Source organism: Neoarthrinium moseri, assembly GCF_022829205.1.
Source record: "Neoarthrinium moseri strain CBS 164.80 chromosome Unknown scaffold34_Wmoseri_CBS_16480, whole genome shotgun sequence".
NCBI lineage: Eukaryota > Fungi > Ascomycota > Sordariomycetes > Amphisphaeriales > Apiosporaceae > Neoarthrinium > Neoarthrinium moseri.
Genome location: NW_026055148.1, coordinates 357,570 through 376,525, shown reverse-complemented (window position 1 = coordinate 376,525; position 18,956 = coordinate 357,570). Strand labels below are relative to the sequence as shown.

The window sequence follows — 18,956 nt, the reverse complement described above, 5'->3', positions numbered from 1 at the left end:
TCTTCCGTCCCTGCATCGATTCATGCGACGTGGGAGCCGCTGTCCATCATGAGGTTCTCAACCCTCTCCATCGGCCTCCTGGCTCTTCTCACGCCCCTTTCGTCTGCCTGGTCCAAGGAAGGTCAGTTGTGCCCCCAGATAGACTCCCCGTCAATCGCACGGTGCTAACGAGTATCACGGACAGATCATGAGATCTTCCGCGTCCGCGACGAACTGGTTGCCCACGAGGGCGCCAATGTCACCTTCTACGATTTCGTGGGTGTTACGGCCTCGGCCTCGCAAGAGGAGATCAAGCGCGCCTACCGCAAGAAGTCCAAGACTCTGCACCCCGACAAGGTCAAGCAGCAGCTGCAAGCCCGCCGCGCTGCCAAGGACAAGAGCAATAAGAAGAAGCCGGGCGTGACCGTCACGAAGCCCCCAACTTCGTCCGAGATCAAGGCCGCCATCAAGGAGGCCGGCGAGAAGCAGACACGCCTCGGTGTTATCGCGAACATTCTGACCGGGCCAGAGCGCGCACGATACGACCATTTTCTGGCAAACGGCTTCCCGACATGGAAGGGAACGGGTTACTACTACAGTCGATACAGACCTGGCCTCGGAACTGTGCTTATTGGATGCTTCATCGCAGGAGGCGGCGCCTTCCATTACGTGGCGCTCTACATGGGTTGGAAGCGTCAGCGCGAGTTTGTCGAGCGTTACATCAAGTTTGCCCGCCACGCTGCTTGGGGTGAGAACATGGGCATCCCCGGCGTCGAGACCGGTGCCCCAGCCACTGCTCCCCCTCCCCCTCCGCCGCAGGCCGACGATGAGCAGGCCCCTATGATACCCACCAACCGCAAGCAAAGACGTCTCCAAGAGCGCGAGGCCAAAAAGGAGAACGCAAAGGAGGGCAAGCGTAATGGCCGCGGCCGTGGAGGCAAGTCTGCCAGTGGCAGTGCGACTCCAGTCCCTCAAACTCAGCCCGGTAACGGCTCAGGACCTACAGGTGCGAAGAAAAGGGTCGTAGCCGAGAACGGCAAGGTCCTGGTTGTGGACTCCTTGGGCGATGTCTACCTCGAGCAGGAGGACGAGGAAGGAAACACGCACGAGTTTCTGCTTGACGTGAGTTCTCCATATAATTCGCGTGGCACATCATGATCTTGTAAGCTGACATTGACACACAGCCCAACGAACTCCCAATGCCGACTATTCGGGATACCGCACTGTTCAAACTGCCCATCTGGGCCTTCCGCCGCGTATTGGGAAAGAAGCAGCCTGCCGATGAGCTCGAAGAGAATGAGACCGAGGAAGCCGTCGAAGAACTCGTTGACACAGATTCAGACGTGCCGCAACGCACTCCCAGCACCACGGACTCCAACGATGACTTCGAGCTTCTTGACACGTCCAAGAGTGTTGAGGACCTTGCTAAGGCGACCGGGAGTAAGAACCAAAGTGGCGGCAAGGCCAAGAAGCGGAACAAGAAGCGTTAATCGTGCGCGGAGCCAGAGGCCGAGATAATTTCAAGTCAAGTGCATCTTAGTGCATCTTGGCTTATACGTTGCCTTTTCGATGATATAGCCTGCATATAGACACACCGTAAGAAGGGGAAATGAGATTGTTTCCAGCTGTGACACGTTCCGCGAGCAGAAAAGACGCACGGGTGCACTGGATCAAGAACAAACCACAGCAGAGTAAGGCTTGTTGCATATTTAGAAGCCAGTCCCTTGCTTGCTCCATCCTAGATGGCCAACTCATCAAGTGTCCCTAGATAGACTGGCACGAACTGTTCGAAAGCAGGGCTAGCACGATAGCCATAAGCGAACCATGTACAAGCAAATAAAAACCCCTTGAGACCAGGTCCTTAGGAAGATATGTGATCACTTGGTCGGGAATGCTGGCCCTGCACAAGCCATGCCGCCGTGTCGAGCGTACGTGCATGCCGATGCTCTCTTGCCGTCTCACCTGACGAGAAGTAATATTGACGATCTTTGTCAAGACACGGTCGAGCGATGGCCGAGACTGAAACGGTTGGGGAACTCGAGCGGCACCTGACAGGCTGACAGGCTGTAATGCATGATCGATACTCGTCTAGCACACACTTTAGGCTCTAAAGGGAAATTTGGGCGCCAACGCGAGCCTGCATTTCGACCCAGCCCGTCGGTGCAGGGGCCGTTAGCGCTCTTGCTAACCTCCAGCACACTGAGTACAGGCCATGTCAGGGCCCCCTGCCGCGAAGGGGTGAAATTACCCCTCCATCTCCAAGATTGTCGTCATAAACTCCTAAAGCCCCCTTTCTGTTCAGCAGTATCTGGCTTTCCGACTTGTTGACTGTTTGCCGTTGACTTCACCTTGTCCGCTCTCTCCCACGTGCTACGGACCGGTCCTTATACTTGACCACGGTACCGATCTTCTGCCTGGCGCTTTGTTCTTGATCTCCATCTCTTCAGGCACCAGGGACCTTCTCCGGCTTTGTCAACCCCTCCCTGCGGACTCATCTCGGAGTTGTTCTGGCCAGGTCTGATCCCCACGACACGACACGATACCGCGTCCACCGTCCACCGCTTCTTGTGCCCAAGTCCCAAGGACAAAAGGCGAAATATCGCTCTCTTCCTCTTTGTCTTCTCCTCTCTCTCCACGGTCTACTGCCTCTCTAGTGCCTTTGCAGTACATAGCATAGTCAATATAAAACAGAATTGATACAGCTGTTGGCTTTACCGAAGACCTATCTCCGAACCAGTCGCTCCCCCTCTCCGTTCGCACTTCTGACCTTCCCCATTTCTCTCTCGGACGAAGCTTGCACCCGAAGAAAACACAAGGCAGATTTCAAGGCATCGAGGAAAGCAGGAAAGCAGCGACCTCGCCGAGTTCTCGTCAACCAAGTATACCTTGGGGTGCTACTGTTTCAAGGTATGTGACATCGCCAACTAATTGCTCCCCTAACATGTCCTTATACGCCCCAGATGGCTATGAACGATCAGCCCAACATGACACATGAAGACCTTGCCGCTCTGTTCTCGCGCAACCTGGTTCTTCAACAGCAACCCATCCAGTCCAGGGAGGAGCCGAAGCCGGAGCCGGAGCCGGAGCCGATTACTTACTCCATCTCCCAGCACTATACTCACTCTGCTCACATCTTAAACGAGCCCGAGCCTGTTGTCGAGCGGGAGAGGCCTTCTTCAGAGCCCCCGCAAACTCAACAACCCTCGGCAGAACTCATCCTTACCCATCATGGCGTAGACCCTGCAGCCCTGTCGTCGTCTCAGATGGAGCTCTTCAAGACCGCAGAAGAAGGCCAGAAACTACGGCTGATTGAGCTCTGGCGCATATGCCCTCCCTCCAACCCGCAAGAGAACCTAGCTTCGGCATGGTCCAACACATCGGTCGAGCAGGAGGAGATGCTTGCCCAGCTTCGGTACGAGCGCAAACTTGAGGAGGATGCTCAGAAGCAACACCAGATGAGCATGGATGGCACACCCCTGACCCCCGTCCAAACCGGCCAGGGCGAGTGGTCCGGTACCATTTCCTACATGGAGCCATACATGATGTCAGGGTATGAAGAGATGGCACGCCGGGAGTATGAGGAGTCTGTAAGACGCCAACAGGAGGAAGCCATGAACAGACCTAAGAATGTCTATTCTCATTTCGGCTCAGCAGTAGGAGGCCCTACCTACCGGCCAGCTACCGATCCGGTTTACAACAGCGACTGGACCAGACAACAGCAAGCGATGGAGAACCAGTACGGAGCATTTCAGATGGGAGGTGACATGGAGTTGTAGAGGTAGCCTTGCCAAGGCGATGACGATTGCTCGCTCCAGAAGAGTTTGATTACATAGATAGCATGGCGGCGTGGGCATTTCTGTTGCATTTGTTCGTGGAATTATCATGGAATGGCATTAGTTATGGATACCAGATCAGATGGCGACAAGCCCTGACAGACACACCCAGATTCATGTTACGAGATATGGAGTTGGCGGCCTTCTTTCATAGGACTTTTACCATGCATCCACCCCCCTCCACCTTCACCTTTTGTTGTCTTGGTTGTGTACGGCTGACAAGACGTCGATTCTAGAAGACTGGATTAAGTGACGCTTTGAACGCGAGGTACGTACATCAATCCACGCCGCAAAAGACTTGCGTCGCTTCTCCGAGTCTACTTCTGTTGCTTCTGAATCTCACGTCCGTTGATCTTTGAATCACACCAGAATGCCTTAAATATCGTAGGGCTCATGTATACGTCGTCCAGCATAAGGGATAAGTACATAGTCACCACATAGCATGAGCTCAATTCAGTCCATGTTGCCAATCTCAATTCATGGTACGCATGCAATCTCTCAGTCATAGATCCGCTAAGCCAGCGCTTTCACCCAGCTTCCATCCTCAATTTAGGACTCAGGATAATGATCATCTTAAACGTCACGACGAGTAAGGTTGTCGCACTGATAGTAGGCCACTCTACACAATTCACGCATGAACAGACAGTTCATGTATGAAAGGCAGAGAGGATCTATATTCATGCCATGTGGCCCTTTTCATTTCGACTATATAGTCCAATCTGAAACCCGAACTACCAGGCTCGGATCAAGCAGCGGTTCTGCTGGGGCCGTATCAGGAAGTAAAGCTTCGGCGTCATTTCCTCATCGCTCATCTTCTCCAACCCAGACACCTCAGCCCGTGGAAAAGTGTGGAAGAACCGTGCTGTTCCCAGACGTAGCTGCATCCGGGCCAAGTGCAGGCCAATACACACTACGGTCCTGTTAGTCAAGCGCGCAGAAGTTTGCTCAGGCACATCCACATACCTCGGCTGCCTCCGCCGAATGGCATAAAGGCATCCTTCATGCCCTTTGTCGGCGTTTCCCACCTCTCGGGGATAAACTCCTCTGCTCGGGGGAAGACGTTCGGGTCCCGGTGCAAGCTGTAGGCCTGCGTCGATACGGTCGATCCAGCGGGCAGATGATGGCCGGCGAGGTCGGCACCTCCGGGCGGCACGATGCGTGGGAGTCCTGCGGGAGCGGCCGAGTAGAGCCGCAGCGTCTCTTCGATGACCATGTTGAGATACGGTAGGTCGCGGATGTCGTCGTAGGCAAAGTTCGGGGGCACGGTCAAGAGCTCGTCCACGAGCTTCGTCTTAATTATGGGACTCCGGCAAACAGACCAGACCAAGTATGTCAACGTGTTAGACGTCGTGTCGCTGCCCGCGATGATGTAGGCCTGGGCTTCGTCGCGGAGCTCAGCCGGCGACAGGCCCTCCTCGCCGGCTTTGTAGAGCTTGGAGAACAGCGTGGCCGGGAAGTTTTCTGGGTCACGCTCCACGAGTTTTCGGTGCCTCTCAAGCGACTCCTCGGAGTAGGCGACGAGGCGTTTGGTGTTCACCTCGGCATTCTGGAGGCCCGGGATGTGCAAGTATCCAGCCAGCAGCGAAAGCTTTGGGAACGCCATTCTGAGCCCTGACGATGCCGCCAAATCTTCGAGATCTTGGATGTATTGGTTTTTCTATTGGGCGCATTAGTAGCCGTGATCTCAAGTTAAAAGTATTGGTAGACGCAAACCTCGCCAGTCTCGAGCATGTTGAACGAGTCTCCGAAGGTCAGCTGACCGATCACATCAGTAGTCAAAAACAGCCACCATTTCAAGATATCCACGGCCCCTCTGCTTTCCATCTCTTGCTTCATTCTTTGGATGGTCAACTGGATCTTCCCGTCGATCACCGGGATCATTGCTTTAAGCCCTGTCTCAGAAAGAGGTCCTGACAGAAGTCTCCTGTGCCGTCGATGATATGGGATATCGGTAGTGGTGAAGAGATTCTCTCCCGAGTTGAAAGAATAGTACCAGGATGATTTGGGAAACTCATTCTTGATGTTATGGACGGTACGGGCTGCGGTGATGTCGGAGACGTCGACACTGTGAGGACTAACGCGGACTAGTGGACCTATGCAAATGTTCGTGACCGGTATGGGTAAACCGGGAACGGGGCGACTGACCATATTTCTCATGGAGTGATTGAACATATGAAGGGCCTTTTCCTGACAAAACATAGTATATCCTCACCAGATCGGTCCAGTTGGAATACCATGGTCCAGGGAGTCTAGCAAGTGGGCCTTTGAGAGTGCAATAAACATACTGTGAACTGTTAGCCGCTAAATAACTACTGACTGCGAACTACTCACGCCTGCAAAAGCAACGAGGCTAGCTATTGCCAAAATTTGAAAGTTGTACATCGTGTCCTTGGTTGAGATGAACTCCTGAGATTCGGTCTGTGACTATCGTCGGCTATCTCTGGTCTTAAGTAGCTGTATCATGGCTCTCACTGTTTGGCTGAGCTAGGCATTCGGCCTTCATGGTCGGTCATTGTCGGAGGCCGAGAAGGAAAAACTATGACTTAATTCATTTGGATACCTGTTGAAAACTCTATGTCGACGAGCCAACCACGGCGCTAAGCCCTACGACATTACAATGAGCCAGGGAACTCTATTGGTCATATGAGGTATCGATTTCCTAAATGACGTGAATTTCACCCATGCAAGGAATCTTGGCGACATAAAATCAATTTCTAAGCAAGCGGGTGATTTAGTAACAACGCTGACGGAAATGTGCTATAGTCCGAGCGTTCCTGGTGATTATATACGACGCACCAGGATTCCTTGGCGCGGTATGACTTTTGCCCGGGAATGCTAGACATTGCATACCTGTCACCGGCCAATTGCAACAATGTATGATTACTTGATCTTGACTCAATCGACCATAGTGCAATTCCGAATCCTGAAAGGACCCCGTAAGGTAGCTGCAGCAGATCCATTTCACACAGGCCTCAGTCTAATCAGCAAACTTCACCTTCGTGGACTGAAAAAGCTCTGCATTGGTCGATACAAGCAATTGCAATGAACTTAGCGGAGCTTGGTATCCAATTGGTTGTGTATTTCAGCAAGACCACATCCACACGGCCGTGCTATGTTGCGGATATGCGAATACGGCGTCACACTATCGTTGGGCTATGCCATTGGTTCTCTCGTCGCCTGGCAGCTGCGATAAGCGCTCACGACTTTGTTCGCTGGCGCAAGACCATACGCCCCAGGCACGTAGGACAATTTGCCCCGCATATGTATGTCTACACCCGGAAGCACTGCGTCCTGGGCACTATATCCCAACGAAGATATCTCGAACCGTAGACTGGCGGCCACATCTTGTTCTTCTTTTGGAAACTTTCTGCGATTCCTCCCCACAACAAAGGTTCACAGTAATGATAGACGAACGGCGAGATGTTGTCATCACACCCCAGCGAGGGAGTGATGGTGGCGAGCCATTGGATTCAAGCGAGGCTGATAACTCGAGAACTACACAGGCGTCGTTGGTGTTGCATCCCCAGTCATCCGACTTTGACTTCTTTTCGCGGTTCCGTAACCCTCTACTGGCCGCTGGGTTTGCTCTGCTCCTGAGTCCTTTGGCATTCTTGAGGCCGGGCCAGACCCCCGATAGACCCGAGTGACTTCGCCGAGCGCACAAGAAGAGTCCTCAAGAACACACCGCATGACAATTGTGAACATTGCGTTGAAGTCATGCTAATTCCTTGGCGTAGGTTGATTGACGGTCATAACGATTTGCCCTGGCAGCTGCGCATCGAGCTGAAAAACCGCATATATAACGCCAATGTCGATTTTACGAGGCTGCTCGGACATACGGACATACATCGGATGAGACAAGGGATAGTTGGCGGCCAGTTCTGGAGTGTATACGTGGATTGCGATGTGCAACAGCAGCATTTTGAGGATGCTTCAGTAAGGGGATTATCGAGTGATTACAAGTCCAATTGAGTCTACATAACCACGACAAAAGAAGCAAGATAATAGAAAGAAGCTAACATACAATAGTGGGTCGTGCGAGATACGTTGGAACAGATTGATGTGATAAGGAGGTTCATTGATGAATACCCGCAGCATCTTCAGTTCAAGGATCTCTGTAATCATACGATCACATTATATTTCGCTTTTGCACACTAGTTACCGAAGTCAGATGGTCTCTTAATACCGGTAAATATCTACGCATTGGACAGCGAGGTGGAATATTTTCAAATTGAGGTTGCACTTATGAAACCAACCAAGAAGCTGATGTAACTCAGTCGCCTACGGATACTTTCGCTCCCATAAAGCTCGAACCCGCGTTTGACTTTGTGCATCTCTGGCCGCGCATCATGCAGGTATCATTAACTTGTAGATACTATCCATAATGTCTGTGACGTCGGAGCCTCTGGTTCATAGCCTTACGAGACATCTCAGTAACTTAAAGAACTGACTACATTGCTGTCTCATCACCATAGAAGAACTACTGCTCCAAAAGACCGAGGAGAACCTTCTGTCCTGCCCACAGTTCCTCAGCAGTGGGTCGAATCTGTGCCGGGGGCAAAACGAAGCCGTAATCGCCCGTGTCCGGTAGCTCAATTGTATAGGAGTAGTCGGCACCACCAATTGAGTAGACGTGGTCAGGTGCAGAGCCAGTGGTAATGTAGAGAGTGGCACCGCTTGGTCCGTAGGTGAAAGTTGTGCGCCTTGAGGAGCTATCGCGAATAGCGTTACTCACTTGAGAGGAGGTTGCGGTCCACTTGCTGAGCTCGGGAGCAAGCACGTCTTCACTGTATCCGTACGGTGATAGGATGTACTACAGCATCAAGAGTTAGTCAAAATTTCAGCAGCATCGTTCAATTGATGCCGAAACTTCTCTCTTTCTTAGTCCTCTCCAAAGCATGACCGCCCTTCACTAGGAAGCCAATGGCCACAACGAGAAGCGCCGAATGAAAATTTATGACTCACCTGACCATAACTGTGCCAATCAATATACAGTTTTATTCCGACACTGTCACGGAGTTTGCGAAGGAAGCCATCCAGACTGGCATTCTCCGGGGCATCTGATGGCTTGACCCCCTTGTACGTCTCCGAGCAAGGATTGGTAGAAGCACCCTGCCCATTGGCGTTCCAAGCAAATTCCCAATTCCTGTTAATGTCACGGCCGATACAGGTCTGGCCTGCAGGCGGTGGCTGGCGGTTCTTTCGCCAGAGTCTATTAGTCGTCTGAGAGTATACGAAACCTGGCGTACATTAGCTAAAAAACCGCACCAAATTGGGTGCTCATACCGTCTGGGTTCACAATGGGGAAGACATAGAAGTCGTACTTGTCCAGGAAGGTCTTCGTGTCGCCGGTTTCGTAGCCTTGTAGCAATTGTAGAGTTATGTACTCGACAACCTAATACTGTTAACTATCAATTCTGTTTGGTCCTGAGCTCTAAACGTACTGGTGCTGCAATCCACTCTCGAGCATGGACAGTTCCATGGTATAGTACTGCTGGCTTTCCAGGGCCACCATCGCCATATAGATGAAGCCCGTAAATAGTCCTGTTTTGGTATGATGTTCCAGATGTTATCAGCTCTGAGTTGTTTGGGAATGTTGCTTGCAGGTCTTCGAAATACTCGATATGATCTTGGTAACTGTGGTAGCTGCTGAACCAGGATGGATCATCTGCTTGTCGCTTCCAGGAAGTTGTAGAGGCTGCTTCTAACGCAATAGAGTTACCCAGGTTCTCATGCATGACATGGTAGTCTAGTCCAAGGGCGGTAAATGCCTCGACCTGGTCCGGAGAGATGGCAATATCGACATGATCTATGTCGTGAGCCCACTCGTCATGCGGTAGTGCAGACAGGGTTTCCTGCACAGATGCCGTCTGCCCGTGTGTTGTCACCCGAAAGACCTTATAACCATCGTACGAAACGACATCAGCCTCCACCTCCGTTGGTGTGCAAGTCGCAAACGCTGCGAACAGCGAGGTAAAGACGATTGACCTCATTTCAGGGACAGTCAATGAACAAGAAGTAATGGAGCACGGCTTTGTCACCTTGTAGAAATCAGTGACCGTTTTGGATGTACTTATATAGCTGTTGTAATGAGATGAGATCACATAGACGATAATAGCACCTGCTGTCGTGAGCGAACAGCGCAGCGTGCATCATGGGCAAGGGAGGTTAGCAAATGCCAAGTCATTTTTTCTGGCGAAGCGATTGGCCGAACTCCCCACCTAGATGTGAGATGGTTGAACTTTCGCGGAGTACAATGCGGCCAAGACGTAGTAATATGCATTCCGCATTCCCGATTCATCACTGGAGTGTGCCTTGGACTCTGGCCCGCCTGGTATTGGCAGCCTCTTCACGCGATTCATCCCAGTAATTGCGTGAAATACTTGCTGACACTAGATACCGATGTGGCAGGTCGAGCTTGGCATTCACAGATGCGAACGAAGGAGCCAAGACATCAAGCCAATCCACTAGACAGAGCTCAAATAAGGCTTTCCTCCGCAGATGTTCCCCAAAATTATTTCGATTGAGACCGGTGGAAGCGCGCAGCTGTTCAATAGACTGATGGATCTATTCCGAGCCTCCCACCGTCTGTCTCAAGAACGTTGCCATTAATATACGCTCAAGCCTTGCTGACCAAGGATAAGAGGGCACCGACAAGATCCTCCCCATCATCCGCCCGCTCCGTTGGAAACAAGGTCTTGGGCCGACCTTGGTCTTGCTGATAATCCATGTAATTGGCAGTTATATTTTAAGGGTAGACTGATAGAAGGAGGTCAGCGGAGGAGCAAACCATGTGGCTTTTATAGTAGACAACTCAAGAAGCAAGAGCAACAAGAAACTTCTTCACATAAACATCCACATGCCCTAGGAAACATGCAGTATTCATTGATGGGGTTTCTGAGTCACAATGTAATACACATTCCACCCGTATCGGAGAGACGTGCCCATCCAGATACATGCAAGACTAATCAAAATGGACCGCCATTCGACCTCGTGCTTTATGAGTAGTCATCTTTTCCACCATCTCCGGTAGTTGCTCAAGTCTGTAGATCTCGATTGTGGGCTTGATGCCATGTTTCGCGCTGAATTCTATGGCTTGTTTCACTTGCATTCAATTAGTTTTGCTTCCGCTAGAGTGGCCAATGAATTGATTTTGTTAAAGCTCAGACGCATGCACGATACTCAGATAGGTGAGGGACTCACTGTTGTAGCATGTTCCATTATTTGACCCTCGCATCTGAAACCGATGCATAGCGATATCGAAGACGTTGACTAGAATGGGTTCTTTGGGAATACCGACCGCCATCAAAATCCCGCAGGGACGTATAATCGATGGTGTCGCAGCGTATGCTTTGCCTGAAGCTGTAAAGTTCACCGCAGCATGGACCCCTCCACTGGTGATGTCGAGAATTTTATGTACGTAGTCGGTGTCGGTCATCGAGTTGAAGACGTGCTCAGCTCCGGATGCCTCGGCTTCCTCCAGGGCTGCTTGGGCAATATCAAGCCCGATTACATTGTAGCCCATAGCTTTTGCATATTGTATTCCTACCACAATGGGTTCAGTTCTTCTGCACACACTCACCGAAAAAAGGGGGGGGGGGGGGTTGACGAACCAAGGTGACCAAGGCCACCGCAACCTATGACAGCAACCCACTTGCCGGGCTCGAGCTTCAGGTCATCAATCGCATGATAAGCTGTAACACCAGCACAAAACAAGGGTGCGGCATCTAAGGGCGAGAGACTGGCAGGGAGTATCATTGCATTCCGCGCGTCTACAGTTGCATACTCCTGGAAGTATCCATCGCACGCGAAGCCGGCCATTTGCTGTTGGCCTTTCTCGCACCACAGGTTGTGACTAGATAATTCATCAATACCTCTTAATAGAGTATGACAATGCAGGAAAGGGAACGGGTGATAATCAGACGACTCACACATTCTTGCACGCATAGCACTCAAAGCAAGACTTCTCGGCACAAATGAACCCAACTGGGTCACCTTCTTTGAAGCCGGTAACGTCAGATCCAACAGTGACAACCAAACCACTGGCCTCATGGCCCATAGTGATTGGCTTCGTGTCCTTGGTGCTTTGCAGTGCCTCATTTGGATCGAACAGCATGGTATCTGAGTGGCAAAGCGAAGCGCAAAGAATCTTGACCAAAAGTTCATGTGGCTGAGGCTCGGGAATCGGTACCTCATTTAGGTACATCTTCTGATCACTTGGATTGAACCTGCCATTCCATGTGAGTCTCGTTGATAATATTGGACTCTGCGAACGATACATACTGTTGCGCTCTCATAGTAGCCTTACTTGGATGGAGAAGCCCGTTACTCCCTTGCACTATATTCTTTTGAGCCATTTTATATCTGCGTTAGTCACGATTGTGATCGAAGGTGACGAAGTGGGAGAATTGACGCGACGTCAGAGGTGCCTGAGGGTATCCCACTATCCGACTTTATACGCCCTATTGAGGTGTTCTAATTATGGTGGCTCAGGCGCCTCTGGATAATGAATCCCGCAGAGGTGGGGCTCCGGGCTAGCGTTATTACGGTAGGTGTACCTCATGAAAGGGTAGTGTCGCGGATCGCTTCACGGTTGTTATTCAATCATGTCATAATATTTTCCTCTGAAAATACCTAGGGCAAGAAATATATGCGCCTATGTGAGATTGTTGGCTGTTTGCGGTACGATCCACTTAGCAAAAGAAACTTGGGTCTTGCAGAAGAATAATTGTCGACTGTGTTGTGCTACGGATAGGACTGGATACCTTACGAGATGAACTATACCAATCTTTGAGCCTCCCTGCACAGGACATTCCAATTTTGAAAAGTTGTTTTCAAATTGTCAGTGGTAAATTCAATGACACGGATGTTTGATGCAGGAGGAACTCAATCTCAACATTTGAAGACCTGCTGCACGAAACTTCCTTGCAGCAGAGAACATGACTGGGACGGTAACCTAGGGTATTAAGCGTATAACTACATCGCAGCAATTCATGACGCAGGTACGGCTCCTTAACTCTTGGCCGGGGAATTGTCATTGTGGCCAGCTCGAAGTAGTAAGGGACTGCATCTCATGCCTTTGTTGTGTTGGCTCTACATGCAGTCCGTCACTGTTAAATTGATCCCTAATCTTCCTCTGCAGCATGGTATCCCGCTATACGAGACATCATTGGACGTATTGACAGCGGCGTGCTAGAAGGCTGAGAACGCACCAATTGTCGGGTTGCCCACCATGTCCGCCCTCTGTACTGGTTCTGTCCTGGTTCGTGCCTTTCGCGAATGATCTCTGTTGGTAATTGTCTTTTGCCGAAGTAGGGGCGATAAAGGGACGGGTTTAAAACAGCGTCCCATCTCAACACTTGTTCCCAGTTAAAGACGACACATATTTCTGACTACTCTAGAAGCGTCGAATTTGATTCATCATTTATATCGCTTTCTTGGGAAGATAGGCTAACAATTTTCAATATTGTTTTATTACGGTCATTTCAGTAGGACAGAGTACCCGAACAAGTTTAACTCAGGATGGGTTTCTACCAGACACTGCCAGAAGAGTCTCGTAAGGTAGATGCCATCATTGCTGGAGGTATGTGCTGACGACAAGATTCGGTCAAAAATAACAAGAAGGGATGATATTCAGACTCGGCATTGAGAGCAGTTGCTAATGTGACTTTTAACCTTGTAGGTGGCACAGCACGTTGCGTTGTTGCGTTGAAGCTAGCTGAGGCAGACCCCAACCTAACTATTTTCGTGATCGAGAGTGGCCAAAACAATTTAAAAAAGCTACAGATCATTCATCCTGCCCTGTTCCGAGCCAATTTGGTCCCTGGTAGTAGTACATTTTCACGTTATATGGGCCGCGCATAAGAGCAGCTGGCGAATCGACAGGCCTGGGCATCGGCAGGTGGTATACTTGGAGGAGACTCTTCGGTGAATGGACTGCTATACACTCGCGCTCAGGAGTCTGATTATGACGCGTGGAATGCTCCTGGATGGTCCTCCAACGACCTCAAGCCCTATCTAAAGAAAATATGTCGATCTCAAAGTAGTTCGGTGAGATAACAGTCACCGCTACAAGTACAAATAGCAAGAAAAGTACTTTGGAAATGGCGCGAAAGAGGTTCATGGCTACACTGGCCCACTTGAAGTCTCCCGCGGCCTGTATCGCGGAGCTTTGAGAAACGATTTGGTGGCCGTCATGGAAGCAACGGGCTGTCCTGAGGTTGAGGGTTTACAGAATTTGAATACCGGCCACGGTGTGTGTCAAAGGGATTGTGAGGTCAGGTATAATCAGAAGTCCAAACGTATGGTTCAATTCATGGAGAGACTGAATCAAGGGACAAGATGGGGATTATATAGCGGACACTGTTCGGTGTCTCACCGGACCTTCTGTAAACCTAATGCACTGCCGTGACAGAAATAGAGAGAGTTGTACTTGCGTAAACAGTTTCCTTAGCCCACGGATACTACTTGCACGTACGATACCACCGCTTTCGGTCTATTTCGACGACGCATTTTGTTATTCGCCCAAATTCAGTAACAGTAAGCGGCATACGAAGACATGAACTTAGTCATATGCCTCAACCATCGTCTGCCCTTTCTACGCATCTAGTTCAATATGATTGACCCTTGATATTGTTTCGGTAGAGTTCAGCTATTTAACAGCAAGAGTTTTGCCGTTTGGCGTTTTTGTAAAAGAACTTGCTTTGAGCACTGAGATCCGAACTCTTAGCCACTAGATCATCAAGCTTCGTTCCCCTTTCAAGCATCTGACAATTGCTGGTTAGCGGTGTTTCATGGAAAAGGAAAGATGAAGTCAAAAGCCGCCTGATGAAGTACTCACACTCTCAATGGTCTTGTGCAATATGCCCTTCGTATCGTCAAGCTGTTTCTGCAGAGTAACAATAGTGTCTTCCTCGGGGTCTTGAAATCTCTGCAGATAATGCTCGAGTGGGAAGTCTATTGTGCCTTCCCTGTTTTCATGACAGTCCGTTGCAGCCCCATTTTGGACAAGGAAGTCATCGAGGACCTCGGAGAGGAAAGCCTGGGCAGCGGGACTAGGATAATCCTTGGTTATGGCTACGGCAGCGATGCCCTCTGAACGTGCGAAGCAATGGACCATGTAATCTAGTGCATGAGTTAGCGAGACTTGTGACGACATGTGAGACGCATTTCATACCTCTTTCTTGTACGTTTATCCTCTGCCCTGGCTTAGTGCGTTCAGCGACAACCTTGCTTAGCATCTTCATGCCGGATTTCAGGTCATTCCGCGCCCAGCGTGAGAAATCGGAATCCTCATAAGCTGCACACAGTTGCACTGCTGGCTTGTGCTTATTGTCCAAGATCTGTTCTCTGAGCATCAGCTAGGCTGTTTGGGAAGGAATGATGCCTGACTTACACCAATGTGGTAAAGTTTCATGGTGAAAATGAAATGCTTTCTATTGAAGTAGTTGAGACCGGCGACGAGGGGCCAGATGACGATAACAGATTGATAGATGGTGAGTGGGTGCCTGGTTAGTTTAGTTGTTGCTAGGTATCATGGGTGTAAGAAAATCTGAATTGCACAACCGGATAATAGCGGAATATATATTTTGATTTGATGCATGGGCTTTCTCCGTTAAAATATTCAGAGTGACTTCTGGCTGTGGCGTTGGTTGTAACAATCTTCGCTGAACTATAATGAGAGAGCGCAATTATGCGCGTTTTCCACCACGAAAACAGTTCAGGGGCCAATATTTCGTAAACTATATCTTATCGGTCTGACGAAGAGCCGCGTACTCTAAAAGTGCTTGGATCACGATAAAAGTAAATCCGGCAACACAAACAGAAAAATCTCGCTGATTTGACGTCGCGCCCTAGACATGATATCACCATGTATGTACTATTTGCACAGCCACCGGTCTGTCATCCTAGAGGCTGGCAGGGCCGGAAACTGAACACAGACGGCAGGAATTATTGCAGGACGCTCATAATTCGAAACGACTAGCCTATTTGGGGCCCAAGGCAGGCTGATTGGTTCAATAAATCCGAATGAAATTGATATGGCTCTGCAGAAAGCATGAAAGATCCACAAGCAGATTGCACGCCAAGTCTTTGCAAAGTCTGGGAGATACATGTGTGTCTCATGGAGCGCTGAATGTTAAATCCAAACAAAAAACCAAAACTCAGAAAACAGGCCGCTGTCTCCACGATTATCCAGCCCACACTCAACGTTAAACGTTCGGTAAAAAATCACGCCAATGAGATCACCACGATGACCTCAACATAAGCTCTTGAGTTCTGACCCGTATTGCTTTCTCCCGCCGATGTCTTATGCCTGTTCTGAAAGCCGCTTGAGTGCCGGAAGCATCCTTGTAGACTAAATCAGACAAATCAGGATCACATGCGGCCCAAAAGATCATACAGTGACAAACGGTAGAAAATAGAAAGACGCAACGGAGTCTTCATCCCTAAATGATCCCCACGTGCACGCACATATGTGGCGTAAAATCGGTATATCCAAAGTGGCAGGGTGATGTGATCCGAATTCTCGTATGGAACAACAGCCTTGTTTTTGATGAGAATTTCGTGTTACGAGGTAACAGCCGTGGAGATTTGGGTTTAAAAAGAAAAAAGACCGGGTCGGACCCACAGATGTAGCGTCAGGATAAATGATCATTGATATATGGTCGATGTGTGTCGCTTTCTGCGGCATAGGCGGAGGCAGACGAACGAGTGTAGCGGCAGGATAAAAAGCCTATCATAAGGACAATGTAGTTTAACTCTCGCGGACTAAACTGAGGCAGACCGACAAGTGTAGCGGCAGGATAAGTGGTGAGTGAATAATCATTTCGCGGATCGACCTTGCGGTATTCCGATGGTCCTGACTGTTGACAGGTGTCTTTTGCTACTGAGCAGTCAAGTTGCTTCAAGAAGTACCGTACGCTCCAACGGGAACGTATGTAGCGGCAGGATAAACGTGATTTTTTTTTGTTGGGTTTCTAGTTTCAGTTATGAAGATGGTGGCCCCAAGACTGGTCAATTAGACGTTAAAATAATTGCCTAGGGCCGTTTCGAGACGGCCAAGACCAGGCACCAGATAAAAGATCGGAAAAATCAAAACAGCCACGAGCCAAAGAAAAAAACAAAAAAGAACGGCGAAAACAGAGGGGCCGTTAGGTAAACCGAGAGCCCAGAGGAGGCGACGAGGAAACCCAAAAGGACAGGCCCAGGCCAAACGGCGGAAAATACTTCTGCGGCGGGAGGCCAAGGTTGGCATTGGTGCCGGGGCGACAATGACAACAAAAACGGGAAACGGCGGCGGCGGAACGTAATGCTCACGAAGAGCCAAAACAGAGTGCTCAAAAGAGCGAGCAAGAGAGCCACATGAAGTGGTGGTGGTGGCGGCGCTGATGCTCTCACAGGAGCCCGAGCCAGGATTTTCGGCAATGCCGTCGAACGTGGTCTGCAGTTTTGGTAGGCTTTCCATCTACAACGATGATATTAGCTTTACTCTTCGTGTACGGAGGTATAACTCGGGCCCATGCCAAGAACTGCTCACATACATTGGGATTTGGATGGCTGCAGGAATCATCCCGGGAACCAAGGTTCAAACATGTTTGCCATGATACATCAGCTGCAATTTCATTTGGTTGTTCAATGCACCTGCCAAAGTCACATTGCTGTCGGCATAGCAAGTGCGGTCCCGACAAAATACTGCCATTGATGGGTGGGAAAGATCGACCATACTCGAAACTTTGGCTCGCCCACCTAAAGCTCAGAAAGAACGCGACCCCGTAATAATATGGCGCAGGTGATGTCGTGAAAGAGAGCAATGAGTGGTGTAAAGTTTTACCACAACCAACAAAAGACTCCAGACTGTGAGAACGCTGCGACAATCCAATCAAGTACTCAATAGTGTCCCAGTTATTGAAACTGATTCTGGGTGAAGCCACGAAATTGTTTATTTCCTTTGTTTTCTGGATATCGGACCAATACCCCATGGATCGAGCTTATACAATGACCTGTTGCTGCATAAACTTGTGGGAGCCTTAGAAGTTACAGGCCCTTCTCTTGGGCACATTAATGTTATAATGATCATCAAACCTCTCGTTGTGTAGGCTTTGTTATTTGAGATAGACTTTATTTAATATAGTGTCCTGTGAACAGTATTGACTTAATGCAGTGATAAGTGGATCACCATCATCTACCGCCTCCTAGATTTGGTATTAACCGATCTCTGCCGTTCGTGTGGCGATTGAGGTTCATGCATGATTGATTGTAGGATAACGTCAGCAACCATGATTGGGTTTCAAGTCTTTCACATTAGCTGGTTTATGATGCTCAAACACGGAAAGCCAGAGGGAAATAAGAACGATGATACTATGTTTGTTCTTCCATGTATACTGCCCCAGATTGCATGATTCCAGAAGTTCATACTTGATCAAACAAGTCAAAGAATGTCAAGAGGTGTGCAAATGGCCCCATAATGATTCCAATATTGGCACCGATGCTTGCGAAATGCTGTGAGGTAGGTCGGTGGTTTACCATCGAGATTTGGCGCAAAGAGCATCTCCTATCATTCTGGTGTATTGCTACTTCAATTGACTACGTGGACAAATGTGGCGAAGAGTAACCAAATGGTTTCGCAGGGTAGCTCAGACAGCTCCGCAACGCTTAATGCTGTCTTTTCTTTTTAGAGGGTTAAGTCGCATGGCCGGAAGTCAAATTGGGACAGTGGGTTCAATTTCCAGGCAGGCTATACCCGTTATCGACTGTTCGCCTGTGTTGCCGCATTTAACGAGCCGATCTCCCGCGAGAACGATGAACGGACCTGTTCCACCTTTGTTACAACGCTCCCCACAGTCCTCTCACTCTTTCTTAAGAAGCAACGTAACATGGAATATGATCTCCGGCCACCAACGCGCCACCAGATTCTTGAATGCGAGAAAAGCTCGACACCAACAGCCCGCATAGCTGATGGGTCTTTAGAGAATGTCTAAAATCAATTATTATTTCTTTCTTCTAATCTTGCTGGGGATAGAAGCTTTCGCAAGTCGGGAGCAGATACCAATAAAAACAGAGCGCGACAATGTCTTCGAGGATCCCCACTCGACGACTCCGACTCATCGAACGAAGGCGGCATTTATTGACGCTTTAGTTGCCAAT

At 49.6% G+C, this 18,956-nt stretch overlaps 7 protein-coding genes across 7 annotated transcripts; 3 read left to right on the top strand and 4 right to left on the bottom strand.

Moving 5' to 3' along the window:
• Positions 1-48: 48 nt before the first annotated feature.
• JN550_008313 (uncharacterized protein) lies at positions 49-1,469 on the top strand (the record flags this gene model as incomplete). Its single annotated transcript, XM_049320260.1, has 3 exons — positions 49-121; positions 185-1,101; positions 1,164-1,469. 3 exons carry the CDS (start codon positions 49-51, stop codon positions 1,467-1,469), a joined length of 1,296 nt encoding a protein of 431 aa, XP_049169826.1.
• A 1,494-nt stretch (positions 1,470-2,963) lies between these two features.
• Positions 2,964-3,755, top strand: JN550_008312 (uncharacterized protein; the record flags this gene model as incomplete). Its single annotated transcript, XM_049320259.1, has 1 exon — positions 2,964-3,755. One exon carries the CDS (start codon positions 2,964-2,966, stop codon positions 3,753-3,755), a length of 792 nt encoding a protein of 263 aa, XP_049169825.1.
• Positions 3,756-4,543: 788 nt separating this feature from the next.
• JN550_008311 (uncharacterized protein) lies at positions 4,544-6,194 on the bottom strand (the record flags this gene model as incomplete). Its single annotated transcript, XM_049320258.1, has 5 exons — positions 4,544-4,722; positions 4,776-5,469; positions 5,526-5,905; positions 5,958-6,096; positions 6,144-6,194. The coding sequence occupies 5 exons, from the start codon at positions 6,192-6,194 to the stop codon at positions 4,544-4,546; spliced, it is 1,443 nt and encodes a 480-aa protein (XP_049169824.1).
• Positions 6,195-7,213: 1,019 nt separating this feature from the next.
• JN550_008310 (uncharacterized protein) lies at positions 7,214-7,970 on the top strand (the record flags this gene model as incomplete). Its single annotated transcript, XM_049320257.1, has 3 exons — positions 7,214-7,455; positions 7,550-7,748; positions 7,842-7,970. The coding sequence occupies 3 exons, from the start codon at positions 7,214-7,216 to the stop codon at positions 7,968-7,970; spliced, it is 570 nt and encodes a 189-aa protein (XP_049169823.1).
• A 322-nt stretch (positions 7,971-8,292) lies between these two features.
• On the bottom strand, positions 8,293-9,805 carry JN550_008309 (uncharacterized protein; the record flags this gene model as incomplete). Its single annotated transcript, XM_049320256.1, has 4 exons — positions 8,293-8,625; positions 8,778-9,052; positions 9,099-9,207; positions 9,257-9,805. 4 exons carry the CDS (start codon positions 9,803-9,805, stop codon positions 8,293-8,295), a joined length of 1,266 nt encoding a protein of 421 aa, XP_049169822.1.
• A 971-nt stretch (positions 9,806-10,776) lies between these two features.
• On the bottom strand, positions 10,777-11,928 carry JN550_008308 (uncharacterized protein; the record flags this gene model as incomplete). Its single annotated transcript, XM_049320255.1, has 4 exons — positions 10,777-10,916; positions 11,016-11,357; positions 11,426-11,667; positions 11,744-11,928. 4 exons carry the CDS (start codon positions 11,926-11,928, stop codon positions 10,777-10,779), a joined length of 909 nt encoding a protein of 302 aa, XP_049169821.1.
• Positions 11,929-14,467: 2,539 nt separating this feature from the next.
• JN550_008307 (uncharacterized protein) lies at positions 14,468-15,228 on the bottom strand (the record flags this gene model as incomplete). The annotated part of the gene is made up of 4 exons (XM_049320253.1): positions 14,468-14,578; positions 14,653-14,936; positions 14,989-15,154; positions 15,208-15,228. 4 exons carry the CDS (start codon positions 15,226-15,228, stop codon positions 14,468-14,470), a joined length of 582 nt encoding a protein of 193 aa, XP_049169820.1.
• Between the last annotated feature and the right edge of the window lie 3,728 nt (positions 15,229-18,956).